Source organism: Mytilus galloprovincialis, chromosome 4, assembly GCF_965363235.1.
Source record: "Mytilus galloprovincialis chromosome 4, xbMytGall1.hap1.1, whole genome shotgun sequence".
Classification (NCBI taxonomy): Eukaryota; Metazoa; Mollusca; class Bivalvia; order Mytilida; family Mytilidae; genus Mytilus; species Mytilus galloprovincialis.
Genome location: NC_134841.1, coordinates 103,899,576 through 103,926,853, shown reverse-complemented (window position 1 = coordinate 103,926,853; position 27,278 = coordinate 103,899,576). Strand labels below are relative to the sequence as shown.

General features: G+C 31.3%; 1 protein-coding gene across 1 annotated transcript in view; it reads right to left on the bottom strand.

The window, feature by feature from the left end:
- Positions 1–27,278, bottom strand: part of LOC143073710 (uncharacterized) — an 84,137-nt gene that overhangs the window by 39,605 nt on the left and 17,254 nt on the right. Inside the window, exons 15-19 of the mRNA XM_076249473.1 lie at positions 27,139–27,245; positions 26,389–26,546; positions 11,636–11,868; positions 2,978–3,136; positions 1,749–1,898 (exon numbers count right to left, since the gene is read on the bottom strand). Coding sequence (XP_076105588.1) covers positions 1,749–1,898; positions 2,978–3,136; positions 11,636–11,868; positions 26,389–26,546; positions 27,139–27,245 — 807 coding nt within the window. The remainder of the gene's footprint in view (positions 1–1,748; positions 1,899–2,977; positions 3,137–11,635; positions 11,869–26,388; positions 26,547–27,138; positions 27,246–27,278) is intronic.

The following is a 27,278-nucleotide window of genomic DNA, read 5'->3' as shown; positions in this document are numbered from 1 at the left end:
AATGTGGTCATTTTTATAAATTTCCTGTTTCCCAAACTTTAAATTTTTGAAAAAACTAAGGATTTTCTTATTCCAGGCAAAGATTACCTTCGCCGTATTTGGCACAACTTTTTGGAATTTTGGATCCTGAATGCTCTTCAACTTTGTACTTGTTTGGCTTTATAAATATTTTGATATGAGCGTCACTGATGAGTCTTATGTAGACGAAACGCGCGTCTGGCATACAAAATTATAATCCTGGTACCTTTGATAACTAATTAGAAGAATTACCTAGCCAGGTTAAAATATAAATATAAAAAAGATGAGAATATCATCATTATAGAGTATAATGACTCTTGAGGTGGGGGGGAGTGTGACGGGATTGCTTCCCTTAGAAAAACTTAGTAGATACTTAGTCAGCCGTAAGCGGTTGAGCTAAGGAAGTACTTCTTTAGCTCAGTCGGTATACGCGCTGCCTTGTAACACAGAGGTACCAGGTTCGAGTCCCGGTGGAGACAAGCAATTTTGTAATGAAATTCGTGCTCTCCAGTTACACATGTTATATTACAACTTATACCAGTGTTCCCAAAACACAAATACTTTATTTCGTAATATACATGTGTAGACTTATTGTTTTGTTTTATATCTATTCATACATATTGGCAATTGCTAAAAAGGCATGATATGTCCAATTCAATGGTCTCTCCAATATAGTTAAAACTAGAGGTACTGAGGGTAAAGCTAACAAAATGCTAACCCAACCCTTGCCAAGTCCATGAATTACTAAAGGAAATACCAAAAACTATTCATAAAAACAAAAAGGGAGGTACTTATTAGCATTACATGGTTAAAATTGTGAGAAGGATTCAATAAATTGTAATAAGTTGTTTAGGAGGAGTTGTAGATACAGAATGGGTTCCCCCAAATAAAGCAATGGCAAATTCCAAGCTTTGGTAAGGGAAACAACCTTAAAAACTAATTAGAACAAAAAATAAACAAAAATGCATAATAAAGTAAAAATCTTGTCAAATATCCTTTAAATCATGATTAACATCATAAAGGAATGAGAAGTGGATACAAATGATGTTCAGATATAACAATGCAAAATTGAATTACTCCTAGAGTAAACCCCATAGATCATTCAAGTGAAGAAACGAAAAAGAAGGTGTAAATCTGCTTAATGTGAGTATTAAATTATGTCGAGCAGTTAAGGAGCAGTTCTAGAATTACAATAGCAGGATGGAAAAACGAGCATGTAAACTGCCCTTAAAGTCATGCATTAAGACTTAGACCTTTACTTCTACTAGTATATTTTGTATAGTCCATGCTTAAAATAACATAATCCTATGAATGATTTGGAAAGGATTTTAAAGATTTAATTTTTCACATTTAAGTCCTACATTTTAAGTACAGTCTCGCCCCCTTTTTCAGAATGTGACCTACCGAATTGAGACTTATTACCGAGTTTGTACTAACATGAGAAACATGACTGGTGCCACATGTGGAGCAGGATCTGCTCACCCTTATGGAGATCCAGAGATCACTAAGTTTTTGGTGAGGTTCGTGTTGCTTAGTCTTTAGTTTTCTATGTTGTGTGTTGTGTACTATTGTTTGTCTGTTGGTCTTTTTCTTTTTTAGCCATGGCCTTGTCAGTTTCGAGTTATGATTTTGAAATGTCAACCTCTGGTATTTTTCACCTCTCTTTTGCTTACTCTTCAATGTAAACTTAATTAGATTATATTACATAAAAGAGGAAATAAAATGTATACCTGTCCCTCCAAATCATTACACTGTAGTTGTTCCTGGTAAAGATCTTGTCTTGTTTGTTGTAGTGCACTGTCTAGTTTCTCTATTTCTTCTGTCATCTTCTCAATCTGTCTGCTCTTATCCTCAAGTTCTTCTTTCACAGAGAATGACATCTAAAAAATAAAGAGAAAAATTAGTTCTTTGTTCATACAGAATGTCGTCTAAAAAATAAAGAGAAAAAATAGTTCTTTGTTCAGAGAATGACATCTAAAAAATAAAGAGAAAAATTAGTTCTTTGTTCACAGAGAATGTCGTCTAAAAAATAAAGAGAAAAATTAGTTCTTTGTTCACAGAGAATGTCGTCTAAAAAAATAAAGAGAAAAATTAGTTCTTTGTTCACAGAGAATGTCGTCTAAAAAATAATGAGAAAAATTAGTTCTTTGTTCACAGAGAATGTCGTCTAAAAAATAACGAGAAAAATTAGTTCTTTGTTCACAGAGAATGTCGTCTAAAAAATAACGAGAAAAATTAGTTCTTTGTTCACAGAGAATGTCGTCTAAAAAATAACGAGAAAAATTAGTTCTTTGTTCACAGAGAATGTCGTCTAAAAAATAGGGAAAACTTTGTTTTCAATAACTTCCTAGAACTGTCTAAGTGATTTCAATGTTATATTGTTTTGTATTTCTGACCTTTTTGATTTAAACTGAATTTCTATTGTCAATATTTAAACTGAATTTCTATTGTCAATATTTAAACTGAATTTCTATTGTCAATATTTAAACTGAATTTCTATTGTCAATATTTAAACTGAATTTCTATTGTCAATATTTAAACTGAATTTCTATTGTCAATATTAAAACATGTATAACATTTGATTCCAGTCAACAAACCATAGTTCCAAATGAGACAATTCATTCATCATTTCCTCAGGTAATAATAACCCTTTTGCAGGATCCTAACCGATTGACTATTTTTTTCATAATGAACATGTGGTTTGCTTGATGTCAGTTCTCTGTTGGTCAAAATTTTATTATAAATGGTTTTAAAGTAAAAACAAAAGCTTCCAAGAGAAAATAAAATCACAATGACTATATTTCCATCGTTCACTGGAACCAATATTTCAATTTTCATTGATCTTCATTTATTGTTTGGATCAACATTTGTAATTCTACATGTTTAATTAATTCTTTAATTCTTTTCCAGAGACCACTGCTGTTCCTGAAATAATTGTTCCTGTAACTTGACTTTTTACCTTAGTGTCAGCAATTCCTGTAATTTCTTTTTGTTTAGTCTTGACAGAAGTGAGATCTAACTTGGTTATGTCTAACTCCATCTCCAAAGACCGGTTCTCAGCTAACAATCTATTGTATTTGTCATTCATTAGTCCAAGCTCCGCCTGTTTACTGTTCACCTGTGAAGAGAAGAAAGTTTACTTAACTTACTACGGAACACATATATAAAACTTAAAAAAGAAGATTATCGCCCCTGTAATGGATGCGCCCATGATATTTTTATAAGAGTTAGTTTTTGAGGCATTTATACTGTTGAGAGGGGCAGAGACACATATGTATGTGTTAGATATGTTTATGTGCAGTTAATGCAGTGCGTGTAAAAACAATACAGTACAAAAAACGATATAATTTACGATTTTCAATGATATTCCCAATCGCTATGATGCCAATGTTACATGTACACTATCGTGTCTATTGAAAGTGTTTTTGTAATTTACGCTTGACTTTTTTGACTACTTGATATGAATTATAGAATTCACATCACTTTGAGAAACGAACCATATATATCTAGACTAAACTCCGGTGTCGTACATAGATGAACAATACTGTATACATGTAGTAGCAACTGTTTACATGTAGTTTCAAGTGTGTGAAAATATTTGAAAGTAAGCAACCTAATATAGCATCTTTTCATACAATTTAAAGAATATCTAAATTACATATTAATATTAATATGGCATCAGCTGACTTTAAAGAGCTCAAAAGCCTCATAGTGGGAGTTGATAAAAAAGTAAGTGACTTTTCACAACAACTTAAAAAAGTTGAACATAATTTAACAGGCATGATCAATGAAGTGAAAACTGACGTTAATGTACTGAAAACAAAATACGATGAATCTCAGGTAGAAATAACCACTTTGAGACGAGACTTCACAGAGTTGGAACAGGGTGTTGCAGGTATGGATCTGCAAATACAAGCAATTGAAGGTGAAAAATTACAAAAACAAAAATATGAGCTTCAAACCCAGATGAATGAGTTAAAGGATCAGGTTACATTGCTTGAAAAGCACGAAAGAAAATATAATGTTATGATTTATGGTATTGATGACAGTAATGCAGACGAGAATATCTATTCTGTTACTCGTCAGTTGTTTAGCGAAAATTTAAAAATTGAACAGAGAAAAGCAAATGCCATTCCAATTGCTAATGCTCACCGCGTACCAACAAGGGGTAGTGGACCCAAACCAATTATTGTTCGATTAATCCACTATGGAGATAAACAACTCATTATGTCCAGTGCCCACAATTTAAAAGGTAGTCAAATTCGTATTCTAGATGATCTACCCGTATCCATGAAAGAGGAAAGATTCCTTCTGTCTCACGTAGCCTACAAAATACGCAAAAAAGAAAAATTGCAAACACGTATTCGAGATGTCGGGGCACATATGACACTTGAAACCCGTAAAAATAGAGGGGAACCATGGAGCACAAGAGAATGATCAGCGATACAAAACAATATACCTTTTTCTAATAATTTACATGTCTTTATACAAAATTTTACTTGTAAAACAATAAGCCATTGCCATAGTTATTTGTTTAAATACATACATGTACATGACTGTATAACCTTTTTCTTCATCATATTTTCACAGATACCATTAATAAATTGATACCAAATTGTAAGTATAGAACAGGGAATTTCATTCCAGCTTTATAATCTATTTATGCAAATACTTAATTTTTGGTTTGTGTTTTTTTTGTTTTTTTGTTTTATTTGTTATTTGCTTTTTATTACTTTAGTTTTGCTTGTTCTCTATGCTTTCTTGCATGATTATCTGCAATATATTGGCAGACACATATCAATGTAAATGCTAATTCTGATTTATATATACATATACTCATTTTCCAATTTGCTGAGTTAAAATTTTTGCCTTTATTATTCATTTATATGTTTATTCTCTGCTGCTTATACATGCATAGTTATTTATAATTTTGCTATTGCTAGTTATTTACTTTTATTCTGAACTGCTATAATGTGCTTAATGCTGTGGTTGCTATATGCTTTACTTTATTTTATCAAATACAGACTGACACAAATGAGTTGAAGTTAGAATATGTAAAGTACAGACCACTTTTAAAGTGATGTTTATTTCAAATTTAAGAATGAGACGCTTGTTTAAAATTATCTTTCCTTGGTTGTGTTTATGGTACACGTACATTATAATGAAATGACTTTACTGTAGTAAGTTTTACACAATCTTTGCTGAAACTTACTCATTAATAAGATATGCATACACACACTCAGAATGTGCAGTCTGTGTTTGACTGTTTTTGTTTTCAAGATATATTGATTATGCGTTAATTTGATTTACACTGTGATACAAAAGTTTTGCTACATATATATAGTGACACTCAATTTGAAGTCAGTCAGAGTTTTTAATTTTTTGAAATCATCTCTCAACTACGCACTGTTCTTTTAAGCAAGAAATATTAATATTTAGATAAATCTTATATATTTACAACTGCACCTCATAATATCATAAAGAATATTGATCTTTAATGGTACAAATGTATCAGAGATATATTGAGTATAAAACATCTCTGCCTTCTTAAATAGACATAGGATTATATAAATCTGTGTATTTGACTTGGGAGTTTTAATACATAAATACAAAGGACAAACATAGAAATTCCAATATCAACATGTAGTCAATTGAACAACTCTGACAGTCTTGAAATATTGTACATAATAGGCTTATTTAGAATGCATCTAATAGTTCATTTAACTAAAACTGTTTTTCAAAATGAATGAACGCGTTATAAAGACAACATCTTATGATAAAAATATTGACAAATCTGACTGGATCAGATTTGAAGGCAGAACAATGGACATTTGTATACTTGTGCTTCTTGTGTGATCTTTTCTTTTTTGCCATAACCACATATAATGGAAAAGTATCTGTGTGTGTTCGAAAGAATGACAGTAAGAAAATTAAATGTAATATGAAATTATAGGAATGAAATAATCTTTCAAAATATGTACATAACATGAACTATACAGATATTCACTGTTGGGTGCTCAAATTAAATTTCCATCTGAATCCAATGTATTTATTGAAATTTCTTCTGAGTTATCTCCCATAGACCATTTAGAGTGACTATCCTATACAACAACAGTGAATGTCTCAGAGTGCAAATTTAGTATTTGATTTTAATGTTGGACTTTGTCTTGCTATTGTATTTTATGTTTTCTTATATATGTATTTATTGTAAATTACAAATATGTCTTAAGGTTTCACAGATCTGGAAAAACTATACAGTTTTAAAGGAAAAGAACTTTAAAAGTCCCTTGATTTCACAAATTTCATGGTATATTTATGTATACTCACTAATCATTAGAGTTATAAATATTGATAAAGCTAAACGCATGCATGAAGGGTGATATTCTTAAAATAATTTCTTATAATTGTCAAGGTCTGTATACAAAGGAGAAACGGAGAGATGTTTTGAACTATTTAAAGTCGAAGAATTTTAATGTATATTGTCTTCAGGACACACATTTTACAGAACAAGATGAATTAAATATTAAAAATCAGTGGAAGGGAGAATGCCTTTTCAATTCATTTACATCCAATCAGAGAGGGGTGGCCATCTTTTTTAATGAAAACTTTGATCTTCAAATTCACAAAGTTAAAAAAGATGAGGGTGGAAATCTTCTTGGATTGGACATTACAATTGAAGAACAAAGAATTACTTTAGTAAATATTTATGGGCCAAATGTAGACACTCCTTGCTTTTATCAAAAGGTGGCTGACATTATTGAGGAATTTGATAACCAATCTTGTATTCTTTGTGGAGATTTTAACCTCATTCAAAGTTTTAATCTTGATACCCATAATTATGTTAATATCAACAACCCAAAGTCTAGGGAAAAAGTATTACAGCTAATGGAAGACTTTAATCTAGTTGATCCATTTAGAGAATTATACCCCAATCTGAAAAGATTTACTTGGAGGAAAAAAAAACCCTTTAAACAATCTCGTTTAGATTTTTTTCTGATTTCTGATAATATTTTTCACTTTGTTAATGATGTTAAAATTGATAATAGTTACAGGTCTGATCATTCACCTGTGGTCTTTTCTTTCAAGATTAATGAATTTATAAAAGGCAGAGGCCTTTGGAAGTTTAATAATTCTCTTCTTCATGATACTGACTATGTTAAAGAGATAAAAAACCTCATAAATATAGTAAAAGAACAATATGCCGTCAAGATATATAGAGATGAAAATTTACAAAATATTGACAACTCTGAAATTGAATTTACTGTTGATGACCAGTTATTTTTAGAAACTCTACTCACAGAAATACGTGGCAAAACTATTTCATATGCCTCTTATAAAAAAAAGGCGGGTATAAAAATTGAAAATGAAATTATTTCAAAATTAAAACAATTAGAAGAAAATGCTCTAACAGTAGAAAATCTGGAAGAGATTGATCAGAAAAAAGCAGAACTTAAAATGTATAGACAAAAGAAGGTTCAGGGACAATATGTTAGGTCAAGAAGTCAGTGGATTGAAGAAGGAGAAAAACCTACTAATTTTTTTTTAAATCTAGAGACTAGAAATTATATTAATAAGACTATTCAAAAACTTACTTTAGAAAATGGTGTTATAGTGGAGGAACAAAAAGAAATCTTAAATCAGACAAAGGTGTTTTATGAAAAACTTTATAGAAAACAAGATTGTTTAAAAAAGGTTGATTTAACACGGGAATGTTGTTATGACGAGATACCAAAGCTTAGTGAGGATGAAAAGCAATTATTGGAGGGAAATATTAATTTTTCTGAATTAACTGCAGCATTAAAGAGGATGAAAAATAACAAAAGTCCTGGATCTGATGGTTACACTGCAGAATTTTTTAAATTTTTTTGGATTGATATTGGTAAATTTGTCCTTAGATCTATAAATTTTGGGTATGGGAAGGGCCAAATGTCTGTCACCCAGAGGCAGGGAGTGATTACATGTATTCCAAAAGATGGTAAACCAAAACAATTTCTTAAAAATTGGAGACCTATTACTTTACTTAATTCTACATATAAATTGGCATCAAGCTGTATAGCAGAGAGAATAAAATCTGTTTTGTCAAAATTAATAAGCTCGGATCAAACTGGTTTTGTTCCAGGTAGATATATAGGCGAAAATTGTCGATTGATATATGATATTCTACATTTTACTGAAGAAAATAATATTCCAGGAATTCTCCTGCTGATTGATTTTGAGAAGGCATTTGATTCCATATCTTGGTCATTTCTTTATGATACATTAAGATATTTTAATTTTGGTGAATCTGTTATATCCTGGGTTAAAACCTTCTATAACAATATAACAGCTGCGGTGACACAAAACTGCTGTCTGTCAGAATTCTTCACTATAGAGAGAGGCTGTAGACAGGGAGATCCTTTATCCCCTTATATTTTCTTGCTATGTGCAGAAATATTAGGCATTTTGGTAAGAAATAGTAAGGAGATAAAGGGTATTACTATAGATGATACAGAGTTTGTACTTTCTCAATATGCAGATGATACATCCTTGATATTAGATGGCTCGCCAGAATCGCTCGATGCATCTCTTCGTGTTCTCCAATTGTATGCTGAAATCTCGGGACTTAAGATAAATATAGAAAAAACAAGTGTTATTTGGATAGGTAGCAAAAAACATAGTCAGGATCAAATTTGTGTAAAGTGGGGATTGAAATGGGGCTCCAGTACATTTAAACTACTTGGAATTACTTTTTCAGTCGACCTAGATAGAATGATTAATTTAAATTATAGGCCAGTTTTATATAATATAGACAACACTTTGAAAAAATGGTCAAAACAGTATCTCACCCCCTTTGGAAAGATTACCATTTTAAAAACTTTGGTCATAGCTAAATTAAATCATCTGTTTCTATCTATCCCTAGTCCAGATGAGAATATGTTACTTAATTTAACAAATAAAATGTATGCTTTTATCTGGGATAATAAACCAGATAAGGTCAAGCGAGATCTTTTATGTCAAGATTATTATAAGGGTGGTTTAAAAATGCTAAATTTAAAAGCATTTATACAGGGACTAAAACTTACATGGGTGAGACGTTTGTATAATTCGAATTCAAAGTGGGTGAGATTAGTCTCTATTGTGGAGCAAATAAATTTTATTGAAATAAGTTATATTGGGCCTATTAAAAGGTCATCAAATAAATTTTGGCAAGAAGTTTTTGATGCTTGGAAAACCCTTAATCAAATTAGAAAACCAAGATGTATTGATGAAATTCTATCTTATTCTTTATGGGAGGTAGAAAACTTTAAAATTGGTGGTTCAAGAGTCTACTATAAAAACTGGGCAAATGCGGGAATTTGGACAGTGCAAGATTTGTTAGATGACCAGGGCAAAGTTATGTCATTTCAAAATTTCCAACTATTATATCAATTTAGGCCAAATATTTTACATTATTATGGAATAGCACACTCGCTTAATGAGTGGTTAAACACGATAAATATTGAAGTAAACGAGAGAAAAATTCATGCAATAATACCTTTTAACATAAGTATCTTTTTTGAATCAAAAAAAGGTTCAAAAGACATGTACAACATATTGAATGAAAAATATATTACATTTGCTGCAAAGGAAAAATGGGAGAACCATCTTAATATGACTGGTATTAACTGGAAAAAAATACACACTTCGTGTACAAAATATAGTAAAAGCACTAAGCTTAGCTGGTTCCAATATAGAATTATCCATAGAATTTTGGGAACGAATTCACTACTTTACAAGATGAAAATAAATAGTAACAACATGTGTACATTTTGTAAAGAAGGACCAGAGACCATAGAACATTTATTTTGGAGCTGTCCGATGGTCGCCAGTCTCTGGCATGCACTAAACATTTGGATTTTTGAAATGACAAATATTGAACTGCCTTTGAATATTATGATTATTTTATTTGGTATCTTAGAAAATGTTAAATTGAATTTTGTTAAAAATAAGATTATTCTTTTTTCAAAATACTACATCTACCGAACAAAACTACAAGAAGTTTTGCCAAATTTAAATGCTTTAAAAAACTATTTAAAGGAACACTTGAATTTAGAAAAATACATTTCATTTAAAAACCTCTCTGTAGAGGAATATAACAAATACTGGAGTCCCTGGGCCCCTATCATAGAATAAATAATAAATGTTAAAATTTGATTGAAACACCACTTATGCATATCGCAAGAACAAGTAAGACTTCAATGTTATAAGATTTTTATTTATTTTCAAGCTACTATTGCACCACCATATATATTCAATTGTTGTTTTATTATATAATACTTATTTTGTGTTAAAATGCCATTCTGTACACCTTTGTTCATACATGTTGTGCTGGTCTATTTGTTACAATAAAGAAAATTCATTAAAAAAAAAAATAAAACTTAAAAAATTTGTAAGAGAACCCAGTGTCTCACCTACTTTTGCTGTTAATTGTAGGCTCAACAAAAATGAAAACAAAATCAATCAAGATATTCCCCTTAATACTATCTTTTGATTGTAAGAAGTTTCTGTCCAAGTTCGGTAAAAATCCAGGATAGTTTATGAATCTAATAAATGTTTTAAAAACTTTAAGTGCAGACTGTATGAAATATTAACAGGAACAAATACAAAGTCTTTTTTTAAGTAAAATACAAATAAACAGGTTAAAAATTTTAGCAAAATTTCATTCTAGATACTAGCTTTTGATCATAAACAAGCTTACTGGCAGAAAACTAAGTTCATTTATAAGTAAAATACGGAAAAACAAGCTTCTGTCAAATTTTGGTACAAATCCCGGATAGTTTAAGAAAGCTATTAAAATTTTAAAAACTTTAACCACAGAGTGAATGTAATGTTTCCCGGCAGAAAAACTAACTCCATTTTTTAATTTGATAGATGCTTTTTGTGTTTTTTGTACATGTTTGTTTGTCTTGAGATTGTAACACAGTGATGACTGCTGTTACCATATTTTTACTATTTTACTGATTGTGCCTGTTTTGTTCACGCATCATTGTAAAAACAACGGAATTTGATGTGACTGTCATACAAGTGAGAGGTTTAGAGATATAAAACCAGGTTCAATCCACCATTTTGTACATTTGAAAATGCCTGTACCAAGTCAGGAATATGACAGTTGTTGTCCATTTGTTTGATGTGTTTTATCTTTTGATTTTTCCATTTGATAAGGGACTTTCCGCTTTGAATTTTTTCTTAGAGTTCAGTATTTTTGTGATTTTACTTTCATAAGTAAAATACAGAAAAACAGGATTATTTTTTTTACAAAATTTACTTCCAGATACTATCTTATGATCATCAACAAGCTTCTGTCCAAGTTTGGTACAAATCCAGAATAGTTTAAGATAGTTATTTACTTTTCAAAAACTTTTATCCACAGAGTGAATATTTGTGGCCGCCGATGCTGACGGAATGTAGAATCGCTATGTCTTGCTTTTTCGACTAAAGTCGAATGCACGACAAAAAGTATAGCAAGTTTTAAAGCATTGATATTATGTTTCATGTATTATTTATAATACACAAGAGAAGTCATTAGGACTAAATAGACATCATTTAGTAACAATCATTTTCCTATCACCAATGAGCTATGATGTTTAACATCTCATACCTGTGCAGTGAGTTTATCAATTTTTTGTTGCTTTCTTTCCTCTCCATTATCTAGGTCCATTTTACTGTTAGCTAGCTCCAGTTCACTCTCCACATCCCTCAGGGTTTTCTCTCTAGCCTCCATCTGAACTTTCAGAGTAGTTATCTCCCCTTCTGACCTTTGATTTGACCTTGTTAATGATTGCACTTTACTTTCTAACTCCTGGATCTGAACAACCTGAGATTGTTTCTCACCTGAATATTAGAAGAAAAAGATCAGAATGTGATTATAACATACTTTTCCTCAAATAAAACAGACGGCTTTCTTGTCTTAAAGATAAATAAAAACTTCCAGACAGAGAACCAAGACATTGTTCAGTATTTTCTTTAAATTATTTGTAATTCAAAAACACATAATAAAATATTGTTTTTTGAAATCCACAAATTTTTATTTCCTTTAAATTCCTTTTTTTTTAATTTGACAGTATCATATATCTATACTTTCTATTTTTAGCAGTGTTGTTTATGATCATAGAACCTTTTTTTTTATGTAAACAGAGGTTTTTGTCAGTTTTCTTCATTAATACTATCTTATAAACTTACTGTCTTTTCCATCAAGAGACTGCATAGAGCCAGCAGAAAGAGCTGGTATCTTATAAACTTACTGTCTTTTCCATCAAGAGACTGCATAGAGCCAGCAGAAAGAGCTGGTATCTTATAAACTTACTGTCTTTTCCATCAAGAGACTGCATAGAGCCAGCAGAAAGAGCTGGTATCTTATAAACTTACTGTCCTTTCCATCAAGAGACTGCATAGAGCCAGCATAAAGAGCTGGTATCTTATAAACTTACTGTCTTTTCCATCAAGAGACTGCATAGTGCCAGCAGAAAGAGCTGGTATCTTATAAACTTACTGTCCTTTCCATCAAGAGACTGCATAGAGCCAGCAGAAAGAGCTGGTATCTTATTAACTTACTGTCTTTTCCATCAAGAGACTGCATAGAGCCAGCAGAAAGAGCTGGTATCTTATAAACTTACTGTCTTTTCCATCAAGAGACTGTATAGAACCAGCAGAAAGAGCTGGTATCTTATAAACTTACTGTCTTTTCCATCAACAGACTGTATAGAACCAGCAGAAAGAGCTGGTATCTTATAAACTTACTGTATTTTCCATCAAGAGACTGCATAGAGCCAGCAGAAAGAGCTGGTATCTTATAAACTTCCATCAACAGACTGTATAGAACAAGCAGAAAGAGCTGGTATCTTATAAACTTACTGTCTTTTCCATCAAGACACTGCATAGAGCCAGCAGAAAGAGCTGGTATCTTATAAACTTACTGTCTTTTCCATCAAGAGACTGCATAGAGCCAGCAGAAAGAGCTGGTATCTTATAAACTTACTGTCTTTTCCATCAAGAGACTGCATAGAACCAGCAGAAAGAGCTGGTATCTTATAAACTTACTGTCTTTTCCATCAAGAGACTGCATAGAACCAGCAGAAAGAGCTGGTATCTTATAAACTTACTGTCTTTTCCATCAAGAGACTGTATAGAACAAGCAGAAAGAGCTGGGTACCGTTTCACAAAGCCTTCGTAAGTCTACGTGTCATCGTAAGTCCATCGTAAATAAATCGTAGGATTTACAGCCGTTTCACAAAGCCGTCGTAAGTTAAGATGATCTTAAATAATGCGTAAATCCTGGCGTAACTTACTACAGCTATACCCAGTCGTAACTCCATCGTAGTTTTTCTACGAAAATGAATAAATCCATCTAACATTATTGCAGCGTTCTTTATTCTTGGTCAAGATGCCTCAAATGTTAGGAGACGAAGAAGAATCTTCAATATTATAGAATACACTTTAATTAAAGTCTTTCTTCGTTTGTTTATTTGTATATGCAAGCAACTTACTTAATGCAAATATTTTAAATCATTGTTTACTCATCTTATTCCTACCGGCGTACGTCTTAACAATTTGATAAATAGGCTTTCTATCACGTCCGCGTTCTGAAATCTATTTATAATTATATCACTACAGGCACAGTGGTAATCGATAAAACGTTTAAAGAAGGATGTTTTATTCCCATTTTTAAAGTTATGAGTACAATATAAATCTGAAATCAGTGTTTCACAGTCAAACCAGATAATAATATTTTTTTTGTTATTTCGGCCAAAAAAGAAATGTATTTTAATTAGAATATCGAAATAAATATCTGACTGTAATTAGTTTCGTGGTTAATGGAATTTATTGCAACTATTTAGATATGTTACTGTATGCCTTTCTAGTGACTATTTTTGGATCGAATTTAATGTAGATCATATATACCAAAACTAATAGGGAGAGGGGTAAGCTGCAGATCAATAAGACTTTTTATCGCTATGTTGTGCATTTTTCTTTTGATCTTTTTTTGTGATAATTTTCATATCATGCTTCTCGCTTGAGATGGAAACATTTTCGCTAGAAACTAAGGAGGCCACGTGGCGTTGCTAACGAAATTGACATAGGTAAAATAGCGATAAATAGACAATAATAGTGCATTGACTTGACATATCAACGATATAAGGATGAGGCTTAGAAACGGGGAAATGCGAGGCTGTGCCGAGCATTTTCCCCGTTTCGGGCCAAATCCTTATATTGTTGATATGTCAAGTCAATGAACTATTATTGTTTCTATACTGCAATCTAAAAAAAACATTTTCAATTGTTGTTTATTGTGTTAATGTTATTTATTTGATTTAAATATTGGGAAAAATCCCCCTTTTAAAAGGCCTCATATCACACAGACGGAGAAATAAAAAAACACGATGAAATGTACATCATTACCGCAATCAATGATGAACGAATTCGTTGCAGACTAAAATATCAACAATAAGCATAAAACATAATGATTTATAGGTTGCAAACAAAAAAAAATTAATAAGTGAAATATGGTTTCCCAAAAATTGCAAAAGAAACAAGTTTGAGTCGTTAAACGCATCGTTGTTTACATTGGAAACAAGAACAGGTTGAAGAGGTCGTATGAATAATTAAATATAATTTCGACAATTTCTATTTAAATATTCATGAGGAAAAGTGATATCAGGTCAGTGACTGTATATGGCATAGAAATATACAGTCAACGCATTTTGACTGCTCAAATAGAACGAGTGCAGTATAAACAGATTATCATTGGTCATCTCAACTCGATTGCTTTTCTCACTTTCGCTGTACCAGCTCAAGCGAGAAAATCAATCTCATTGAGATGATCAACGATAATCTATAAGTGTAGATGCGGCATGTCTTCAAAAATTAATACAGTAGAAAATAAAATTGGAAGGGGGAGGGGAAGTTAAAGATTGAAAAGTGAAGCATTTTTTTCTGTTTACCTTCCTTTTTTTTTTTTAGAGACATTGCCACATGCACCTGTTTCTACCAATGGGAAGGTCGACTATCAATATGTAATATATATATGGATTGTCGACCTTCCCATTGATAGATCGAAACAAGTGCCTGTGCACATCTCTCCTTGGTCCATCTTCTTTTAAGCATAGTATTTAGGGAAAGAAAGACATTTTTCTATACACAATAGCCGTTTTAGCTATACAAAACTTTTGGAAATGTAGGTTATACGTTAATAAGACATCAATCAAATGACAAAGACAAACTAAGGACATCCAGAAGGCAACATAGTATAGTATAGTTTTCAACAATATAGATAGATGTCTATGTTCCAGACCATATGAGTATTTGTACCGTACGCGTATGGTCCACACCGTATGCATACTTTTTCAAAATACGCATACGTCGGACTCAGTGTTCGCCAGAATTTAAGAAGTTGGTCAAGTTTTAACACAAATAAATATATTACAGATCAACATGACATAAATCTCGAATTGATATAAAAAGTTCAATTGTAATTGGAGTAAAAACTTATTGTTTTGACTATTTTAATAGGTCACGTTAATTTAATCTGGTAAGCTCCTGTATTTAGCATGAAATTCAATATTGCTCACTGAATTGAAGACATCATATGGGTGAAAAGTTTAAGAATATTTAGGAACTTTTCTAGAAAAAACGTCAAAACAGCTGTTTCCTTGTGGGACAACAGGTCAATTTCTAGTTTTAATATAAAAATAAAATTTGATAGAAACGATACAAAAAAATAACATTAAATCGCAATTCTCCAAATAATGTAACAATTGAGGAAAAAAATGAAGAAGCCTAAATGTAAAAAATGTTAATAATTTAAAGGGAAATTCCGCGATTTTTTACTTATCATCTAATTATGTTCATCTTAACATAAAAAACACATTTGCAAAGTTTTAAATTTATATTCCTTCTAATAACGGAGAAAATCAAGTATTTGTTACTTTTTTGGTTGAATTCTCGAGTGGGTCGTGACGTTTTAGCCCGATTTGTTGAATTCTGGGAAAAAATAAAATCTGTTTAACTCTTATAGCTTATCGACAATATACGTAATTAAAAGCGCACAGCTGACGAATGGTCGTAGTTATTAACCACAATATAAGAATGAACGAAAATGAATATGCATATACCGTTTTGTATTGATTGAATTAAACTCCTATAAAATTATCTCTAGTAAATGTTTTCGAATAAATTTCAATAATTATTGTTGAGTTTTTTTTTATAAAATATTTATTGAACATTTTTACTGATATTGAACTGAAAATATTTCAGTTCTATTTTACCGTTATTGTTTTGATAATCATTTCAATGCAACTAATGTGTGAGCAGAGTGTGTATATCATTTTGTAAAGGTCACTGTATATTTCTCGGCAGGAGGTCAATTCGTTTACCTTGTAGCTATTTAGCCGCAGGTGTGAGTTCAAGCGTACACAGGTATGAATGTTGTTATTTGGAAAGGATAAACAGAAAGGATTAGAAAGAGTATGCTGTATTTAATACAATAAGATTTAATACACGATGAGATTAAAGATACAATAATTAAATTGTGTAAATTAATTGAAAATTCAATTCAGATTCATAATTCCGAAAGTGTATAAAAATAAAAGGAAACAATTTTGGATTACTTTCTTAGCGGCAATTGGCGTAAAGATTCAAATATGAAGTAAAAAATAGTAGTTTTAATCTTTAATAAAAACTAAATGCAATATTTCCCAATTTGATATACCATTGCACATCTGTTTGATATCATTGACTTTACCGGAATTTCTTAACTTTTATTCAAATCTGGCTGTGTTTAATGCTCATAAAACTATCGCAATTTTAAAGTTTTTAATTCTTTTTATCATATGCTTCAACGATGGAGAAAATCACAGATACATATATTGATTCTTTTACGTAGTTCCCAAATAGAAGTTCAAAGAGTGAAAAGTTCACGGACGTCGGACCCCAAATTTAGTACATTAGATATGAAATCTTCCTGTCATATGCCTCAACAGAGAAGGAAACATTTAAATTTTGACGAAACGACAAAAAAATAATTTAAAAAATATACATAATGAACTGTTTGGAAAAGTCAACTTTTTTTAAAGTAACTTTCTAAATTATGTTTGAAACTTTTAAAAAATGCATTCATTTAATAATTTGGTTGGTTTTTTTTTTTGGTTTTTTTTTTTTTTATTATTTTACAAAAAATACTTTCCAGTATCCAAATAATTGTTTTGTACACTACGTTGTGTTGATTTTCAGTGAAAACGTATAGCATTGAGGATCATTGAGGTGTATTATCCGGAATTTCTCGAGTATCACCGGAATGCCATGCGATAACGTTACGGAAAGGCATGTGATAAACTTTTCATATCAGCCCGCTAAGCACCAATTCGAAAAATATGGAATTTACGTAAATTTAATGCTATTATACAGTAAAAATCATATGTTATTTAGTCTAAACATATGATAACATTTAATATAACCCCTTTAACCCGAACTCCTGCGTCGTAAAATTACATGCTTTGCATATTCTTTAGCTTTTATATACTTAGTAGGCAACCCTTTTTTTTTGGTTGGTTGTAGCATAATATTCTCATGCAACGACTTTTAAAAGAGACCACCAAAACTCTCTTTGTGGATACTCTTATAGTATTAAGAATCCTATCCCGCTAATAGGCGCTTGAATATCAGATATTTATTTGAAATAACCCAAGATATATGAGGTTTACAGAATAGAGAATAATGCCCCTCCCCCCCCCCAAAAAAAAAGAAAAGAAAGAGAGAATATAAAGTAAAATTGATTAACAAAATAACTAAACTCTGCGTGTTCAATGATTTTAGCCATGCAAATTATGTTCATTAATAAGCATCTGTATTTTCGTCCACTATTGCAGACTTAGTTATAACCTTACATCCTTCTCCTACATTGTGTCAATAATTATTACAACAATGAAATTTCGTGAAAGAGTTCCGACAAAAATAACCATTGACAACAAAAAGCTCTGTACAGCTGAAACAAATATACAACATATAATTCTCGATTTTTGGAACGAAGCATGCACAAAGAACAGAAACCGTTGAAGAGCTATCGGACCAAACAGAATCTAATAAATAGCCAAATCATGCAGACGAAGAACAACTTTGTCTAATGGAGTTGAAACCTTAGTTTCTTTATAATTTCAAAATTTATGGATAATTTTAAGGGAGTTGCAGAATCCAAAACCGTACGTCTCTTTCGCCGGAATGATTCCAATTTAAAAAACAACAACAAAAAAACAATATATTTTATAGATGGAAGACAAATGCTCGAAAACGGATGACATTGTTTTTGATTTTTTGGGTGTTGGGGAAAACCTATTTTTCTTTCACTACGAATAAAAGTTAAATACATTTTAAAATCCTCCAAAACGACTTTATTGATACGCATTTTTTTCTATATTGGGCTATCAATAATAAAATCTAACCTGTTCTGGTGATAAAAAAAGTATTATTTGTTAATGCTGAAAAGATAAGAATGGCTAAAAGAATTACAGAACAAAGAAATGCACCCCCCCCCCCCCCCCCCCCCCCCTCGTAGCCACTAATCTAGACCCTCACTGTGTCGGATAGTTTCCGGTGTCATATGGTATTTTGAACCCCATGGTAAAATGACCCCGGGGTCAAAATACCGCTATGGTAAATTGAACCCCCCCATGGTAAATTGAACCCCCCCTGTATGGAAAATTGAACCCCCATGGTAAATTGAACCCCCTGTTTTTTTAATTCTAGATGATTAATAAAACATTTAACATTATATAAAAGCTAATCAAATATTAAAAATCATTAATACAAGAAGGGGAGGTCAATTTTCAATGATTGGTTAAAAGAAAAATATTTGCTTGGTATAAGTGCTCTCAAGTCTTAACCAACAAAATTTCAATCAAAAAACTTCTGAAAGCATTATAACTAGACCATGTAGCTTGGACACTTTAATTTTTTGAAATTTGTAATATTTATATAGAATGGTAGACTTAAGTTTTGATTCTCCATGGTAAAAAAAGGGGGAGGGGGTCAAATTACCATGGCTCAGTTAATCTAAAAAGTAAAATTTTCAAAACATCTTTTCAAGCTACTAAAATAAATACAAACTTCTTATTGGAGTATAATAAATATGGAAAGGAGCTAGATATTTTAGCATTAAAGGTCTTTAGATGTATAGTAGGGGGCTCAATATACCATGGTAGGGGGGTCAAAATAACATGCCATGGCAAAGTAAAATTTTCAAAATATCTTTTCCAGCATATTTAATACATACAAACTACGTATTGGAGTATAATAACTATGTAAAGAAGCTAGAATAGATTGAGTTTTTGAAATTCAAGGTCTATAGTAGGGGGTTCAATATACCGCAGGGGGGTCAAAATACCATGGCTAAGTAAAATTTTCAAAATATCTTTTCCAGCATATTTAATACATACAAACTATTTATTTGGGTATTATAACTATGTTAAGGAGTTAGAATAGCTAGAATTTTTGAAATTCAAGGCCTATAGTAGGGGGTTCAATATACCGCAGGGGGGTCAAAATACCATGGCTATTAAAGTAAAATTTTCAAAATATCTTTTCCAGTATGTTAAATACATACAAACTACTTATTGGAGTATTATAACTATGTAAAGGAGTTAGAATAGATTGAATTTTTGAAATTCAAGGTCTTGAGTAGGGGGTTCAATATACCGCAGGGGGGTCAAAATACCATGGCGAAGTAAAATTTTCAAAATATCTTTTCCAGTATGTTTAATTCATACAAACTACTTATTGGAGTATTACAACTATGTTAAGGAGTTAGAATAGCTAGAATTTTTGAAATTCAAGGTCTTGAGTAGGGGGTTCAATATACCGCAGGGGGTCAAAATACCATGGCGAAGTAAAATTTTCAAAATATCTTTTCCAGTATGTTTAATACATACAAACTACTTATTGGGTTATTATAACTATGTTAAGGAGTTAGAATAGATTGAATTTTTGAAATTCAAGGTCTTGAGTAGGGGGTTCAATATACCGCAGGGGGGTCAAAATACCATGGCTAAGAAAATTTTTCAAAAATATCTTTTCCAGTATGTTTAATACATACAAACTACTTATTTGGGTATTATAACTATGTTAAGGAGTTAAAATAGCTAGAATTCTTGAAATTCAAGGTCTATAGTAGGGGGTTCAATATACCGCAGGGGGGTCAAAATACCATGGCAAAGTAAAATTTTCAAAATATCTTTTCCAGTATGTTTAATACATACAAACTACTTATTGGAGTATTATGACTATGTTAAGGAGCTAGAATAGATTGAATTTTTGAAATTCAAGGTCTATAGTAGTGGGTTCAATATACCGCAGGGGGGGTCAAAATACCATGGCTAAGTAAAATTTTCAAAATATCTTTTCCAGTATGTTAAATACATACAAACTACTTATTGGAGTATTATAACTATGTAAAGGAGTTAGAATAGATTGAATTTTTGAAATTCAAGGTCTTGAGTAGGGGGTTCAATATACCGCAGGGGGGTCAAAATACCATGGCGAAGTAAAATTTTCAAAATATCTTTTCCAGTATGTTTAATACATACAAACTACTTATTGGAGTATTATAACTATGTTAAGGAGTTAGAATAGATTGAATTTTTGAAATTCAAGGTCTTGAGTAGGGGGTTCAATATACGGCAGGGGGGTCAAAATACCATGGCTAAGTAAAATTTTCAAAATATCTTTTCCAGTATGTAAAATACATGCAAACTACTTATTGGAGTATTATAACTATGTAAAGGAGTTAGAATAGATTGAATTTTTGAAATTCAAGGTCTTGAGTAGGGGGTTCAATATACCGCAGGGGGGTCAAAATACGATGGCGAAGTAAAATTTTCAAAATATCTTTTCCAGTATGTTTAATACATACAAACTACTTATTGGAGTATTATAACTATGTTAAGGAGTTAGAATAGATTGAAATTCAAGGTCTTGAGTAGGGGGTTCAATATACGGAAGGGGGGTCAAAATACCATGGCTAAGTAAAATTTTCAAAATATCTTTTCCAGTATGTTTAATACATACAAACTACTTATTTGGGTATTATAACTATGTTAAGGAGTTAAAATAGCCAGAATTCTTGAAATTCAAGGTCTATAGTAGGGGGTTCAATATACCGCAGGGGGGTCAAAATACCATGGCTAAGTAAAATTTTCAAAATATCTTTTCCAGTATGTTAAATACATACAAACTACTTATTTGGGTATTATAACTATGTTAAGGAGTTAGAATAGCTAGAATTTTTTTAATTCAAGGTCTATAGTAGGGGGTTCAATATACCGCAGGGGGGTCAAAATACCATGGCTAAGTAAAATTTTCAAAATATCTTTTCCAGTATGTTAAATACATACAAACTACTTATTGGAGTATTATAACTATGTAAAGGAGTTAGAATAGATAGATATACTATAGACCTTGAATTTCAAAAATTCAATCTATTCTAGCTCCTTAACATAGTTATAATAATCCAATAAGTAGTTTGTATGTATTAAATATGCTGGAAAAGATATTTTAAAAATTTTACTTTGCCATGGTATTTTGACCCCCCTGCTGTATATTGAACCCCCTACTATAGACCTTGAATTTCAAAAATTCTAGCTATTCTAACTCCTTAATGTAGTTATAATAATCCAATAAGTAGTTTGTATGTATTAGATATGCTGGAAAATATATTTTGAAAATTTTACTTTGCCATGGTATTTTGACCCCCCTGCGGTATATTGAACCCCCTACTATAGACCTTGAATTTCAAAAATTCAATCTATTCTAGCTCCTTAACATAGTTATAATAATCCAATAAGTAGTTTGTATGTATTAGATATGCTGGAAAAGATATTTTAAAAATTTTACTTTGCCATGGTATTTTGACCCCCCTGCTGTATATTGAACCCCCTACTATAGACCTTGAATTTCAAAAATTCTAGCTATTCTAACTCCTTAATGTAGTTATAATAATCCAATAAGTAGTTTGTATGTATTAGATATGCTGGAAAAGATATTTTGAAAATTTTACTTTGCCATAGTATTTTGACCCCCCTGCGGTATATTGAACCCCCTTCTATAGACCTTGAATTTCAAAAACTCAATCTATTCTAGCTTCTTTACATAGTTATTATACTCCAATACGTAGTTTGTATGTATTTGATATGCTGGAAAAGATATTTTGAAAATTTTACTTTGCCATGGTATTTTGACCCCCCTGCGGTATATTGAACCCCCCCCCTACTATAGACCTTGAATTTCAAAAATTCAATCTATTCTAGCTCCTTAACATAGTTATAATAATCCAATAAGTAGTTTGTATGTATTAGATATGCTGGAAAATATATTTTGAAAATTTTACTTTGCCATGGTATTTTGACCCCCCTGCGGTATATTGAACCCCCTACTATAGACCTTGAATTTCAAAAATTCAATCTATTCTAGCTCTTTAACATAGTTATAATAATCCAATAAGTAGTTTGTATGTATTAGATATGCTGGAAAAGATATTTTAAAAATTTTACTTTGCCATGGTATTTTGACCCCCCTGCGGTATATTGAACCCCCTACTATAGACCTTGAATTTCAAAAATTCAATCTATTCTAACTCCTTAACATAGTTATAATAACCCAATAAGTAGTTTGTATGTATTAAATATGCTGGAAAATATATTTTGAAAATTTTACTTTGCCATAGTATTTTGACCCCCGTGCGGTATATTGAACCCCCTACTATAGACCTTGAATTTCAAAAATTCAATCTATTCTAGCTCCTTAACATAGTTATAATAATCCAATAAGTAGTTTGTATGTATTAAATATGCTGGAAAAGATATTTTAAAAATTTTACTTTGCCATGGTATTTTGACCCCCCTGCTGTATATTGAACCCCCTACTATAGACCTTGAATTTCAAAAATTCTAGCTATTCTAACTCCTTAATGTAGTTATAATAATCCAATAAGTAGTTTGTATGTATTAGATATGCTGGAAAAGATATTTTGAAAATTTTACTTTGCCATGGTATTTTGACCCCCCTGCGGTATATTGAACCCCCTTCTATAGACCTTGAATTTCAAAAACTCAATCTATTCTAGCTTCTTTACATAGTTATTATACTCCAATACGTAGTTTGTATGTATTTAATATGCTGGAAAAGATATTTTGAAAATTTTACTTTGCCATGGTATTTTGACCCCCCTGCGGTATATTGAACCCCCTACTATAGACCTTGAATTTCAAAAATTCAATCTATTCTAACTCCTTAACATAGTTATAATAACCCAATAAGTAGTTTGTATGTATTAAATATGCTGGAAAATATATTTTGAAAATTTTACTTTGCCATGGTATTTTGACCCCCCTGCGGTATATTGAACCCCCTACTATAGACCTTGAATTTCAAAAATTCAATCTATTCTAGCTCCTTAACATAGTTATAATAATCCAATAAGTAGTTTGTATGTATTAGATATGCTGGAAAATATATTTTGAAAATTTTACTTTGCCATGGTATTTTGACCCCCCTGCGGTATATTGAACCCCCTACTATAGACCTTGAATTTGAAAAATTCAATCTATTCTAGCTCCTTAACATAGTTATAATAATCCAATAAGTAGTTTGTATGTATTAGATATGCTGGAAAATATATTTTGAAAATTTTACTTTGCCATGGTATTTTGACCCCCCTGCGGTATATTGAACCCCCTACTATAGACCTTGAATTTCAAAAATTCAATCTATTCTAGCTCCTTAACATAGTTAGAATAATCCAATAAGTAGTTTGTATGTATTAGATATGCTGGAAAATATATTTTGAAAATTTTACTTTGCCATGGTATTTTGACCCCCCTGCGGTATATTGAACCCCCTACTATAGACCTTGAATTTCAAAAATTCAATCTATTCTAACTCCTTAACATAGTTATAATAACCCAATAAGTAGTTTGTATGTATTAAATATGCTGGAAAAGATATTTTGAAAATTTTACTTTGCCATGGTATTTTGACCCCCCTGCGGTATATTGAACCCCCTTCTATAGACCTTGAATTTCAAAAACTCAATCTATTCTAGCTTCTTTACATAGTTATTATACTCCAATACGTAGTTTGTATGTATTTAATATGCTGGAAAAGATATTTTGAAAATTTTACTTAGCCATGGTATTTTGACCCCCCTGCGGTATATTGAACCCCCTACTATAGACCTTGATTTTCAAAAATTTTAGCTATTCTAACTCCTTAACATAGTTATAATACCCCAATAAGTAGTTTGTATGTATTAAATATGCTGGAAAATATATTTTGAAAATTTTACTTAGCCATGGTATTTTGACCCCCCTGCGGTATATTGAACCCCCTACTATAGACCTTGAATTTCAAAAATTCAATCTATTCTAGCTCCTTAACATAGTTATAATAATCCAATAAGTAGTTTGTATGTATTAGATATGCTGGAAAATATATTTTGAAAATTTTACTTAGCCATGGTATTTTGACCCCCCTGCGGTATATTGAACCCCCTACTATAGCCCTTGAATTTCAAAAATTCAATCTATTCTAGCTCCTTAACATAGTTATAATAATCCAATAAGTAGTTTGTATGTATTAGATATGCTGGAAAAGATATTTTAAAAATTTTACTTTGCCATGGTATTTTGACCCCCCTGCGGTATATTGAACCCCCTACTATAGACCTTGAATTTCAAAAATTCTAGCTATTCTAACTCCTTAATGTAGTTATAATAATCCAATAAGTAGTTTGTATGTATTAGATATGCTGGAAAAGATATTTTGAAAATTTTACTTTGCCATGGTATTTTGACCCCCCTGCAGTATATTGAACCCCCTTCTATAGACCTTGAATTTCAAAAACTCAATCTATTCTAGCTTCTTTACATAGTTATTATACTCCAATACGTAGTTTGTATGTATTTAATATGCTGGAAAAGATATTTTGAAAATTTTACTTAGCCATGGTATTTTGACCCCCCTGCGGTATATTGAACCCCCTACTATAGACCTTGATTTTCAAAAATTTTAGCTATTCTAACTCCTTAACATAGTTATAATACCCCAAAAAGTAGTTTGTATGTATTAAATATGCTGGAAAATATATTTTGAAAATTTTACTTAGCCATGGTATTTTGACCCCCCTGCGGTATATTGAACCCCCTACCATAGACCTCAAATTAAAAAAAATTATAGCCAATAATTTGTAAATTAAATTATCTGCAATATTATTTATCAAAAACAGAGGGGTTCAATATACCGCAGGGGGGTTCAAAATACCATATGTGAAAAATGACCCCGGGGTCAAAATACCATGCGGTATAATGACCCCGGGGTCATTTTACCGCATGGTAATTTGACCCCGGGTTCAATTTTTAGGGGGTTCAAAATACCATATGACACCGGTTTAACATATTTGACTGTTTTTGTCTCCAAAAAGAATATTGGTACACAGTATTGTTAATATATGTATTTTAAATTACTGACAAGGTGAACACAAAGAAAAATATTGCTTGACTCACGGCAAAGTTTGCTATGTATTCTAACCAAATTAAAATCGTAAAAAATGCATTTGTGTTTAAACCATTAAATAATGAAAAAGAACCTCACTAAAAATATGGCCAAATAAACAATTAAACTTCAGACATTTCTGCATCTTATGGTATCTATTTTATAAAAATCACTCATAGACTTACTTGGTAATGTTTTTTTGAAAAATACTGATTTTAGTTGAAATGATAGGACATTTTTTGAGTGGGAACTCACTTTTGTCCTATGACTGTAAGCGTCATATATCTTGAATTAATATTGAAAACGGACTAAAATTCTTTAATTGTATTAATTTTGATATAAAAATATCACCATAATTCGCCATCCATATTAATTATTTTTAAAAATGTTTATTTGGCATGCCATACTCGATAAAAGTGCGGACGTGAAAGAAAGCACTCTTCTCGGTTTACGACACACTTACGATGATACACACGACGTAACTTGCGATCAACTTAGTAGTTCTTTACGATGCCTTTGTGAAACACACGTAACGGGAACGTAGAACCACACGTAAACCGATCGTAAACTGATACGATGATCGTAAGTTAAGAAGACTTTGTGAAACGGTGGCCAGGTATCTTATAAACTTACTGTCCTTTCCATCAAGAGACTGCATAGAGCCAGCAGAAAGAGCTGGTAAATTTTTATAAACTTACTGTCCTTTCCATCAAGAGACTGTATAGAGCCAGCAGAAAGAGCTGGTATCTTATAAACTTACTGTCCTTTCCATCAAGAGACTGCATAGAGCCAGCAGAAAGAGCTGGTATCTTATAAACTTACTGTCCTTTCCATCAAGAGACTGCATAGAGCCAGCAGAAAGAGCTGGTAAATTTTTGCGTAAAATTTCATTTTCACTTCTTGTTGCCTCTAACAAATCTTCTGCTGTTTTTAATTTGGCAAAGGCCTCATGTCTCTCCTTTACTAAACTGGTCAGTTGTCTGAAAAAACAAAAGGTACGGATATTAACTCACAAATATATCAGTTGTAAATAAATCCCAATATATTAGTAAATCAATAAACCACAATGTTATTTTTTGTTAATTTAAATGACCCCACATAATTGGTCATTTCAGAATCTTGTAATTTCCTTTCTTATTGTACTGATCTTACTACATGTTATGACATTGATTACAATATCTTATACAGTTCCATTTTGTTTATAGGAATTTTTTAAATACATGCCAAATTGATCAAATCGTAGTAATTGTAACTAGCTGTGTATACCCTCTTTAAATAAAAAATTTATCATTATTATTATTATCATTATTATTGTATGAGTAAAATACCCTGACCCTTTAATCCTAAAGGCTAAAAATTTCTAGGCTAATATACATACTTTGCCAAATACATGTAGACTTATAATTCAACTGGTACCCTTATTTTTAAAATCGTTTATACACTTGTGTTCATAATTAAATAACAACATATTTCTGTACATAATAATCTAATTTATGACATTACACAGGGACTCAATGTTACCAATTGAATGAAATATCACATTGGATTGAGGTTTTATAAGAGAATACTCACTCTTTGTATGTTGTTTCAAATGTTATTTTTTCTGATTTGGAATCTTCACTTTTTTCTTCTGCCTGCTTTAACTTTAGCTCATACTGATGTTTAATGTCTCTCAAATTCTGTAAATCATAACAAATTAAATCAAGACACTA